Below are 11,979 nucleotides of genomic sequence, written 5' to 3' on the forward strand. Positions count from 1 at the left end.
GACAATGAAATGACTAAACATGTATAATGCATTTGTTGGCTTGAAGAACGCTACATGATTCTTGCAATTGATGTCTAATTAATAGATAATCACTTTGGTGATAGCTTAGTCGATAAATTTTTCTAGGGCCAAATTAATCGTATGAACTCGAGAGATTCTAAGTTAAGTTCCATTATGAGCAATATCATTGTGGTCACGCGCTAAGTTTTGACCCAATTTATACCTCATCATCAGGTAAGACACTTGGTGCATTCGGGTTTAACGGCTCAAGTTTATGTTCTTATCGAATGTCCAAATAACAAATTAATATGATGTCGTTATTGGTTATAAAAAAAAAATCCAATTAATCGAGTACTTCTCCAAAAATATATATACGTATATATAAACACATGTATCATCTATGCGTGTGAGTATGGACATAGGCCGAGTGGTGAGGACTGAGGAGTACAATTTTCTACTAGGAAGCGCGTTTTTCAGTTCCAAATTCTTTGCGTGCTCTCTCTCACACGCATGTTGTGTGCATAATGTACTTCAATTTGACTTGGAGAGACATTAGCGATTGCTATGTATTTTGTACTTCACTTTCTCCATCTTCCGCGTTAAAGAAGTCCACCCCATTTACATTTACAAATAATTATAAGTCCACCGTTTTTATCATTCCATATAATTCCTTTCGGTATGTCCCATAAAGCGTGGAACAAGTGAACAACACTAATAAAAAAGACAAATCAGGTCAACAGACTTGTCGGAATTCGTATACGCTGAGCAGAATTTGCATTGCAACTTGCAGTAAATTACATTTCAAGTAATGATTTGTCGAGTATTGGAATTTTGGGTAAGAAACGGGGAAAATGTATAAAGAAAGGAATAAGCGTTGTTTGTTTCTTTTATTTAAGTTGTATGCAGTTTTGTCCTATAGTTTTGACAGTTGACCAAAAAGACTTGGTTGACAAGTTATATGAAGTGGATTTAAGAGTTCTGCAATTCCTCAAAGTATATAATAATTGTATTTAATGATAAAGAAAAAGTCAGATAAATTTTAAGAATGAAAAAAAGAAAAAAGAAGAAGAAGTGATGTGGTGTGATGTGTCACACTTTCAAATTATTGTATTCAAATTATAGATTCTAAAATTTAAATCAATTACGGCTCCCAAATCCCTATAAATTATATATGTAGAGTCCCTGTCCAACAAAATATAATACCAAACTTGCTTGACAAGTTCTCCTGTAAATGCTCGACACAAGTCCAATGAAAGGGACCGATTTGGAAGGTGGGTCGATGGCCTCGGTTAGGTATATTTGAATGTCTTTGCATTAAATTCCTTGGATTAATTGGTCCGTCTAATCAATGAAATATAAATGGAGCAAAGCTCCGTGCCCCTAATTTATGACTCCACTTTACGGGTGCTCGGCCCCTGCTAAAGACGGTAGCTTTAACGGGCTGGGGCTCAAAAAAATTTGAAAAATTATATTTGTGTTCAATGCTACTGTGATGTTCAGTAATTTTTAAGTTAATGTACATTTGATGGTGGATTTTCTTTTAATTAACTCTGGGAATTTTTAAATAGCTTTGATTTATTACTTAAATGACTAGGTTATGGAAACGACTAAGCAATTAATCATGTAAATTTAAATTTTGTTGTTATGTTAATTGCCAATCTGTCACAACCACCTCATTTAATACAGGTTGGGCATTAGTTTATTGGGTCATTTGAATCCAAAACAATGATAGTATGAAAAATATTTTTTCAAATAGTTATCGCATGTCCAACTTTTAGACCATACCTATTTGAATTGTGTCCAAAACACACTAATTTTGTATTTGTTGTACCAATAATTCAAAAATATGCACACGAGGCAACGACTTCCATGGGAATTGTACGCGATTCACCAACACATATACCCTCCCAGCAGGAGACCTGATGTGGATATATATATATACACACACATATAACCATAACTATATAAGGGCTTCGTTTGGTAGAGCGAAAAGTTTGATTTTCAATGCAAACGAAAATACTGTAAAAAAAAAGTGAGCTTAAAACTGTGAAAAGCTGACAAAGTATTATCTTGAGTCTAATAATAAATTTTTAATCATTTTTTTTCATTTTGTTATTAAAGTTAATTTAATAAATATAATTTATTATTAAAATTAATTTAAGTATATTAGAATTTTTTTTATATCAAAACTGAAAATTTTAATTAGTCAAATAAATAAAATAATAATTTTTTATATGAAGCATATTAATGTGTATTTTCTTTATTTTATAAATATTAAATTAATTTTTATAATAGTAATTATAAATATTAAATTTATTGACAAAATATTTATAAAACTAAATAATGTATTAAATATATATTATTAAAGTTGTGGGACCCACATTAATTTATCTAAAAAGTCAAAAATAATGATGCAACGTGGGTCCTACATAAAAAATGGAAAAAAAAAGTAAGTAGGCAGCGGCTGTGAAAGAAACTCCCCGGGGGAGCTTCTTTCTAACCAACGGATCCACTGACATGGGAGAGCGGATCCTCTAATCGACCTGTTTGGCAGTGCGGAACCGCCATGCCAAATAGGCAGAAGGTCAATGTAAATGTACCGCACTGTACCAAAGCGGCAAAGCCAACCCTTTTCTTTTATTGTTTGGCTATCAAAATTCAATTTTGTGCTACCATGCGCTTTTGAGGAGTGAGGGGGCTGCTACAGCAGCCCATGCTCTACAGCCTAAGTGATTTTTTAAAAAATTTGGAAAATTGTATTTGTATTTTGATCATTTATTCGAATCGAATAATATTTTTTTGTCCTGAATAAAAATTAAATTTTGAATGAAACAAATTTAACAATTTTAGGCCGTTTAATATAAAATCAAAATTTTTTATTTTTTTAACAATGAATTTATTTTTGTTTCAAAAAATATATAATTGAATTCATTAAATTGAATAATGAAAACTACACACTTATAAATTTTTTTAAAAAATAATAATAAAATGGATGTTCAACTTGCTACAGAGGAGGCTGCTGTTATTTTAACTATAGCAGCCCCGGCACCCACTTTTGAGCTGCTTTATTTCAGAATCACACATGAGTGGGGCTCATTTATGTCAATCGCTATACGGAGAAGCAAATGGACGGTGATTAGGATAGTTGTTGGGTTGGGGGCGAGGTTACTGACCAGCACTCCACTTGTTTATGGTATCAGCATTTTCTTTGGGCGAGCCATCAGTCAAATCTCTTTGATTGACATGTAGTAGCCCCCAATCACATAAAAACCTTCACCAATATCCACCCTATTAGGGTTAATTTGAACTCCCCATATAAACCCTATTTTTTTCTTCTTGCTTTTTCAACAGTCCAGATATGGACCGACTAATGATGATCATTGAAAACCTTAATTCCATTCAATTAGTTGAATTTCAATTTTGACATGAATATATATATACCTCAATTTTGGTTCAATTCTTTGGTCCTTGAATAGGGTCGGCGCCACTGACCATCTGACCATGCTTGCTTCAATTATGAATGCATGCACCTGGTCCTTAAGTTAATTTTCAAGTTCCACTTCTTACATTGACAGATTTTATCAAATGTAAATTGAACCCCAATAAATACTTTATTATTCAGATTAAAATCAAAGTTAAACAACAATACTAAATAGAACAAACGTCAACGTTACGTGACCTTATCTATTTTATTTTATTTTATCCAACACTTACGTAGTATAATAATAAAAGCATGAGCTGACTTTTGTGTTAATTCTCTCCCATCCAGATCCAGTGTTGGTACTACTTTTGTGTTAATTCTCTCCCATCCAGATCCAGTGTTGGTACTACTGACCCTATCGGTCACAGTCGGTGCTACAGAGCATACACACTAGAACGACTGAAAAAGCGCGTTTTTGGTACTACGACGCGCGACTCGGACCTATAACTCCCGACGGAGCGAGAGGATTCCTAAAACGGGATCGTGTAGTTTATTTCTTTTCGATTGGTCGTATTTGATATGAGGTGGGGTATAACCGCAGTGTGCCGTATACAACAAAAAAAGCATCCACAAACCCTTCCATATATATTTTTTGACCGGAAGGTCATGGGCCACTTTGTGATTCTTGGGTTAGTTTTTAATGTAAGAAGGTCATTTCGTGTGCACAATGGATTATCAATTTAGACTGGGTCAAGGTTAGAATAAGATTTTTAACCCATCCTATGAAGCATATCCATGCCATCGACTTTCGAAACTCAGGAAATCCAAAGAATTAAGTCACACTAATTCAAACTCCCGAAAGAGATCTTTCAACTCTAAGCAACTCCTCCTTATATCAACAAACATAAAGACATATATTATATATAAACATGTATTATATACGCATCCAAATAAATATATTTGGTTACTTGGTATCAGAGATCTATGCCCACTCAATTAACAAATATTGTCGATACATCGAATCGAATGATTTAATTTTTCTGAACCATCTCATTTAATAGCATTTAAGCCCAAAAAAGATATTCGTTGATTAAATTTTTTTTAATGTTTTCTTATAAACCATATTATTTGGTGTTCCAAACCAAGTGGAATTATAAGTCTCACACTTGCGACTTTGCACTTGGGAGATACTAGAATTGTCGTGGAAGTGACATAAGCAATGGCGATTATGAACAAGTCAATTTCACTTTGCTTTTACGTTAAGAGATATTTAAATGAAACGAAATAAAATAAATATGGACTTGCGCTTCGGAAGGACTAACTGAGAGAAATTACTCTATTTGTAAAGAAAGTAATTTCCGATGATTATAATAATTAAAAGGATTTTTTTTTAAAATAAAAAGGGGAAATGTACAGAGTAACAGAGATCACTTTCTTTTCTCCCTCTAAAACCCAAAACGCTTCGCTTTTGATAGAGTCTCTCTCCCTCTCTAGTCTCTACTCGCTTATTTATATTACTCGATCAAAGTAGAACGATTACCATACGAGGCGAGCGATGTTTGCTTTTTATCTTTTAAAGAGCTTCATCTCTCTCGATTTATTGAGACAAAGAAAGATAGAATATTGAACTCCATATCCCTTCAACAAAGAGAGACAATTATTCACCCAACACAGAGTTCTTTCATACCCACCATTAGTCTTTTCATTGTTTCACAAATCCACCATGCAGAGGTACTGTTTTCCATATTATTTTCCTTGTTTCTGTTAATTTGCTATTGTGATCAAATGGGTTTTTAGAGTTGGGTTTGTGGATTGATGTTCTTTTGTTGATTGGTATCGTTTCTAGTTTGTTGGGTTTATACAGAGTATGGTATCTGAATGAAATGGGTTCATATTTGTTTAGTTAGATGTCTTTGTGGGGATTTTGGATTCGGTTTGCTCTAGAATTGCTTGTTTGGAAATGGATTTTGGAGATCCATGGCCTTGTTTGATGTTTATGTTTGAAACATTGTTATCTGTCGAGGTTTACAAAGTCGTTGTTGTTGTTATAAATGTAGCTTGTTTGCTTAATTTGTTATGTTGATATCTCTACATTGACTTCAAGAGAATTTATGTTCTGGGATTCCTAGCAATAGTTGTTACTGTTTTCTTTCTCCACATTTCCATCTCTGGCACATTTCTTATGTATTTGCAGTTGTAGCTTTATGGGTTCCTTGTAAATTATTATGAGGCTGCAATTCTTTGCCAATTGTGGTAGAAATAATTTTTGTTTGTGACGTTAAACTTATGTATATTGATGATGATAGGAATCAAGACCATATAGGTTTCGGGAACAAGTTTTGGAGTCGAATGGGGATATCATTTTGGTGTCCATTTGTGCAGTACGGTGATGTGGAGACTGAGTTGGAATCTGTTGTTGTTAAGTCTATTAGGTTTGGAGATGATAAAGTGAAAACTCCGGAACGATCAGTCAGTTTCAAAAGACAAGATTCAATACCCACAATATTGAAATCCTTGGGTTCTGGAAAGATGATAATCGAAGGATCAGTTAGCTTTAAGGGCAGAGAAGGAGAGGCAATGATCTCACTTGAGTCTTTTTTGTTAGACAAAGAAGACAATGTTCCCATAACACCAATCAAAACAATGAGCAATGATGTAAATAATCATTCCCCAAGATCAGATAGTCCAGTAGGAATGTGCCAACCCTTGCTTCTGGATCCAAGCAACCCCAAACACAAGGCTGCAATAAGGTTACAGAAAGTGTACAAAAGTTTTCGAACCAGAAGAAAGCTAGCAGATTGTGCTGTTCTTGTTGAGCAGACCTGGTGGAAGCTCTTAGACTTTCTTGAACTCAAGCAAAGTTCGATATCGTTCTTTGACAATGAGAAACATGAATCTGCCAATTCACGTTGGTCACGAGCAAGCTCAAGAGCTGCCAAGGTAGGTTTAAGAATATCATACGTTGCTAAAAATTGTATATATGCACAGAATACTTGATATTAATGCTTTAATTAATTTTCTGAAATAAATTGTTTCTTTTATTTCCACAGGTTGGAAAAGGTTTGTCAAAGAATGATAAAGCCCAAAAAATGGCCTTGCAACACTGGCTTGAGGCGGTAAGTCCAAATCTCATGAAAAATTATAATTTGATTCATTTGGTAGCTGTTTCTAATTCTAGATGTTTATTGTTTTCCTATGCAGATTGATCCACGGCATCGATATGGACACAATCTACACTGCTACTACGACAAATGGCTTCAGTGCCAAAGTAGAGAACCCTTCTTTTACTGGTAAGTTTGTATTGCCTGATGTATTTGCTTCTATCAACAACATTTTCCTTCCAAATTCAAAAGTTTGATTTTAGTTGTGCATATGCTGGCTTTGTGGATTCAGGTTGGATATAGGAGGGGGCAAAGAAACAAATCTTGATAAATGCCCTCGAGTAAGACTTCAACAGCAGTGCATCAAGTATCTTGGTCCAGTAAGTCCATTTCTTTTTCATATATTCATTCTCTGTTTTCTTATTGGCCTTTTTTTGACGAATATTCACCTATCTATAGATGGAAAGGAAAGCCTATGAAGTCATTGTCGAGGATGGGAAGTTTTTATACAAGCAAACAGGGGAGTTCCTACACACAACTGGAGATGCAAAATGGATTTTTGTTCTCAGCACATCTAAGATCTTGTATGCTGGCAAGAAAAAAAAGGGTACCTTCCAGCATTCAAGCTTCTTGGCTGGAGGAGCCACTATTGCTGCTGGGAGATTAGTTGTTGAAAATGGCATCCTTAAGGTTTGGCTATAAACTTAATTTGCATTTATGTTTTAGTGGTTCCTGTTGCTTTTAATAATCTCTAGATCTTGACGTGGTCTTTTGACAGCATTTTCTGATATTGTTTAACAGGCAGTTTGGCCTCACAGTGGTCATTATCGCCCCGCAGAAGAGAATTTCAGGGAATTCATTTCATTTCTCAAAGAGAATAATCTGGATCTCACAGATGTTCAGGTAAAACTTAAGAAGTCAATTTCTTCTGTTCTTTCTTTATAGATGAAAAATGTCAAAAAAGGGTTGTTTTACTGAGGATACTGGTTTCTTCCAATGTCAGATGACGTCAATTGATGAAGAAGATTCAACTAGCAGACAACGAAGCAGTAACCATCTTAGAAGCAACTCTGAAGAGGACTTGGCTAAAAATATGAATGTTATAAAAACTGAAGGGGTCAATGTTGAAGATTTGAATCAAGAGGACATTGAATCAACGCAACAAGAGGATGCTGCTGCACTGAAACCGTCAAAGTCAAGGCGATTCCAAAACTTGAGTAGACGAGTGACCGATCTTGAAATACCAAAAATGGATGTAATGCTTGAGAGATTACAAAATGAAAATTCTGCTGCTGGATCAATTTGTGACAATGGCGTGCTAGACTCTCCAGTGGGGGATGGCTATGAAACACCAGAAGAAGCATTTTCCTCAGATCAAGCATACATGCCTTCTGAACAAAACTTGTTTGATGAAGAACACGAAGCAGAAGTAGAGACCATCCCCGAAGAATCAATTCTTTGTAGACTAAACTCGAAAAAAGGAACAAAGTCTTATCAACTAGGGAAGCATTTGTCTTGCAAATGGACGACTGGAGCAGGACCACGTATAGGGTGTGTGAGGGATTATCCATCAGAGCTCCAGTTACTGGCTCTGGAGCAAGTGAACTTGTCTCCACGATGTGCTGGACATTGCAGAACACACTTCTCTCCTCGAAACAGTAGCGGACCGAGTCCAAAGATATCATCCATCCTCAGGCATTGTAGTGGGGCAGTGGCAGCTATTGGAGAGTCCCCGGTGCCCGAGATAGGGAGTTTAAAACAAAGAAGAACACAATCCTCTCCATTACACGGAACTGGATCCATAACAGGTTGCCAATGGGTTCCTTGTTGATCTATTCTTTTGTGTGAATAGAAAAAGATAGCATAGGGATTCTTTATTACTCTTTTGAATTCAAATATTTTGTTTGAGAAGTATCAATTTAAATCATGTACACTTTTTGTTAGAATCTTTCATCTTGTACATTACTATAAGATGAAATTTGTAGAAACCTTTGGGTTTTTGAACCCCATCAATACAAAACGAAAAAGAAATATTCATTTTTACACACTTTTGGGAACCAGTTTTGGTTTTTCGTCACTGAACGTTCACCGCATAATCTGCATTATTAGGTTTAGTGAATTTCTGGTTTTTCCCCCTGAATGGTTCAGTCTCTCATTGTGCTGAAGAGAAATTCCCATGTCCTTTTGTCCCTGACCGTTCACTGCACAATCTCCATTTTTAGGCTTAGTGAATTTCTGGTTTTTGTCCCCTCCATGGTTCAGTCTCTCATTGTGCTGAAGAGAATCCCATGTAAGACCTTCGAACTTTCTTTTTTGGGGACTTTGGGCTATACTTCCAACAGCCCAATAGTGATTGGGCTGGGCCTTCCAAAGTTGGGCTTTTTGACAAGCTTGGAGAAGATCACTTTTGCGTGCCTATACTAAGAGAGCTTAACAAGAATAATGGCCCTAATAATTATTGGCTTCTGGTTGATAATTAGCTTCCACAAAACCTCGAATTCCACAAAAAGCCATGTATTATTGTATATTCCGTATTCGATTTCCGAGATTCAAAATTCAGTCCACTGCTACTATCATGACAAATAGAAAACCAACACTGCTTTTTCTGCCATTCTCTCACTCTCAGTGAGTCTATCTCCACTGACTCATCTATGGGTAACTTTACAATTTGAACTTTGAACTCCATTTTTTGAGTGTCATACCATTTTTCTTGGACCCCAAAAAGTTCTAGTTTTTTCAGCTACAATGTTTGTGGTTCGGCTTAATCTGCTGATTTCGAGGATACCCAACTGGCAGTTTCAAGGTAAGACCTTCAATACCCGAAATTTTGGACGCTTTCGGCGTTCTTTAGCTGTCACTTTGTTTCTGGGCTTTGCTTTGTTAGGTGTTTGTGAAAATGTCCCTATGGTTTCGACGCCTCTTGGTTTTGAGATTTCTGGGTTTGACGGTGGTCGGACTTATGTGTCTCAAAATGGGGTTTTTGCATTTGGGTTCTTTGAGGGTTTTAAAAAATTGGACGATGATGATGTTGATGGATTTGTTGTGGGTATAAGGTATAACTTGGGAGATAAAGCTGCAAATGTTCCTGTATGGACAGTTGGCGGTGGACTCAGGGTTTCTTTGAACTCCACGGTTAAGCTTTCCATGGACGGAAGGCTGATTTTGGTTGAAAATCCTAGTGGTTTAATTGTTTGGAGTACTGATACCTCTAAGTCAGGTGTCAAAAAAGCTAACCTTTTGAACAGTGGGAACCTAGTACTGATGGATAGTCGGGATAAGGTGTTGTGGGAGAGTTTTTCTAGCCCTACAAACACCCTTCTTCCTGGTCAGTCTCTCCATTTTCCTCAAACCCTTAGAGCCCCTTCAACAAAATCAATTTCCAGCTACTATAGTTTTGTGATTCATCACTCTGGGGAGCTTGCACTGGTGTGGGAAAGCAACGTTACTTACTGGAGGACTCATTTTAGTTCCTCTAGTATCATCAAGCAAGCAAGATTTGATTCTGATGGTGTTTTGAGGTTAGTTGAGGCTGCCAATAGCACTGTCTGGTCCGCATCAAGTGAGGATTTTGAAGACCCTTCTGTGTTTCTAAGGCATCTTAGGATTGATTTAGATGGGAACTTGAGAATTTACTCATGGGAGAATGAACTCCATAGATGGAGGGTAACATGGCAAGCAGTTGAGAATCAGTGTCATGTGTTTGGCTCTTGTGGTTTGTATAGCTTATGTGGATTCAATTCTACTGGACCTGTTTGTGACTGTCTGTACCAGGATTCTGTACGTAGAAGAGACGGCCTTCCCACGGTGGATTCAGGTGGTTTCGGGTGCAGGAAGATGGTGGATTTGGGGAACTGCAAGATGAATACAAGCATGATGAAACTAGAACATACAGTTCTTTATGGTCTCTACCCTCCGCAAGATGTTGATGTGATGCTTAGTGAGCAAGCTTGCAAAGATCAGTGCTCCAATGATTCTTCCTGCATTGCAGTAACTTCGCAGAATGATGGTTCGGGTCTTTGCACAATCAAAAGAACTGACTTTATCAGTGGTTACAGGAACCCATCTGTTCGTGCAACTTCATTCTTGAAAGTATGTTCTGTCCCTCTGGCAGTTTCAGATCTAGGAGTTGATCCCCATGGGAATTTTGAGCAAAGCTCTATAGATCCTAGACCATTCAAAAATCAAGCAGGTCATAGCACAAATGTGCAAGGAGCTATTGCCTTCATAGTTTTGGTGACAGTGTTTGGTTTTCTGACAATGGAGATGTTTGTCTTTTGGTTTATTTATCGGAGACAGCAAATTGACGCTCATACAAGAAGTCTCTTCCGGAAGGACGCTCAGATGAATCCACATTACAGCGCTCTTACCAGATTATCTTATGAGGAGATAAAGGTGCTTACCGGAAACTTTACAAATCAACTTGGTCCCACTGTTTATAAAGGGGTACTTCCAAATAATACACCTGTGGCAGCTAAAGTATTAAACGGTGTAATTGTAACTGAGAAGGATTTTCGGGTGGCTGTTTCAACTTTGGGTATAATGCACCACCGCAACCTTGTACCATTAAAAGGTTTCTGTTTTGAGCAGAAACACAAGCTGCTACTGTATGAGTATGTCCCCAATGGCTCTCTGGATGAGTGGATGTTAAACAGGAAGCCAGACCAAATTGAAAAGAATTGGCAGCATCGGCTTAATATTGCTCTTGGAGTGACGCGAGCCCTTGCTTATCTACACTTAGAGTGTCCAAGATGTATCCCTCATGGAAATTTGAAGCTACAAAATGTCTTGCTTGATGAGAAGTTGCTCCCAAAATTAACAGATTTTGGAATTCAAAGCTTACTACCGAAGGACAGAGCATCCTCTTCAGAATCTCCATCAGAGAGAGATATTTACATGTTAGGGGAGATATTGCTGCAAATTATAATATGCAAGAGAGATGTTCTACGCGACAATCTGCACCATTTAGTTGACAACATAACTGAAAAGCTGGAACCACGAGGTAGTAAGGAGTCCGAAGCAGTAGAAAGAGTAGTAAGAATAGCTTTATGGTGTATGCAAAATGAACCATTTCGGCGACCTTCCATCGGTGAAGTTGTTCAGGTATTAGAAGGCACATTCTTAGTTGAAAGGCCTCCACCGGCTGTTGCTTATAGTCCGGAACAGAGCGATGAGGGAGTTGCCGCTGAAATTCAGGTATACTCTCAAGAAGGAAGCCGACTTTGATTGGGAATGTCCATCAATTAACTGCAGCAGGCTCCACAAATCAAATTTTTAGGAGACTGTGGATGTGCCCCTGGAGTTGATTTTCTTTGTAGTAGTAGTGAACTCCTGGAGTGTATGAATTTCCTTAAAAAGTGTAATCAGTCTTAATTTGAGAATCAAATGAGTGAAAGTTACTGATCTTTTGATTTCCTTTTGCCTATGAAGTGAGACTAAGACTCGCCTTTTTTTTACTCC

General features: G+C 37.0%; 2 protein-coding genes across 2 annotated transcripts; both read left to right on the forward strand.

The window, feature by feature from the left end:
* Nucleotides 1-4,857: 4,857 nt before the first annotated feature.
* LOC119992494 (IQ domain-containing protein IQM2-like) lies at nucleotides 4,858-8,535 on the forward strand. The gene is made up of 8 exons (XM_038839218.1): nucleotides 4,858-5,152; nucleotides 5,728-6,361; nucleotides 6,472-6,537; nucleotides 6,623-6,711; nucleotides 6,815-6,902; nucleotides 6,982-7,212; nucleotides 7,324-7,425; nucleotides 7,526-8,535. The coding sequence occupies exons 1-8, from the start codon at nucleotides 5,145-5,147 to the stop codon at nucleotides 8,351-8,353; spliced, it is 2,046 nt and encodes a 681-aa protein (XP_038695146.1). The 5' UTR covers nucleotides 4,858-5,144; the 3' UTR covers nucleotides 8,354-8,535.
* Nucleotides 8,536-9,003: 468 nt separating this feature from the next.
* LOC119992951 (G-type lectin S-receptor-like serine/threonine-protein kinase SD3-1) lies at nucleotides 9,004-11,975 on the forward strand. Its single transcript, XM_038839801.1, has 2 exons — nucleotides 9,004-9,325; nucleotides 9,407-11,975. The coding sequence occupies exons 1-2, from the start codon at nucleotides 9,268-9,270 to the stop codon at nucleotides 11,743-11,745; spliced, it is 2,397 nt and encodes a 798-aa protein (XP_038695729.1). The 5' UTR covers nucleotides 9,004-9,267; the 3' UTR covers nucleotides 11,746-11,975.
* The last annotated feature ends 4 nt before the right edge of the window (nucleotides 11,976-11,979 follow it).

Source organism: Tripterygium wilfordii, chromosome 23, assembly GCF_013401445.1.
Source record: "Tripterygium wilfordii isolate XIE 37 chromosome 23, ASM1340144v1, whole genome shotgun sequence".
NCBI classification, from domain to species: domain Eukaryota; kingdom Viridiplantae; phylum Streptophyta; class Magnoliopsida; order Celastrales; family Celastraceae; genus Tripterygium; species Tripterygium wilfordii.

Excerpts from the sequence above, each read along its gene's own strand:
- LOC119992494 (XM_038839218.1), top strand. Across the intron at positions 6,362-6,471 it reads CAAGCTCAAGAGCTGCCAAG|GTTGGAAAAGGTTTGTCAAA; the intron begins GTAGGTTTAAGA and ends TTATTTCCACAG. Across the intron at positions 7,426-7,525 it reads TGGATCTCACAGATGTTCAG|ATGACGTCAATTGATGAAGA; the intron begins GTAAAACTTAAG and ends TTCCAATGTCAG.
- LOC119992951 (XM_038839801.1), top strand. The coding sequence starts at position 9,268 with ATGTTTGTGGTTCGGCTTAATCTGCTGATTTCGAGGATACCCAACTGG. Across the intron at positions 9,326-9,406 it reads ACCCAACTGGCAGTTTCAAG|GTGTTTGTGAAAATGTCCCT; the intron begins GTAAGACCTTCA and ends TTGCTTTGTTAG.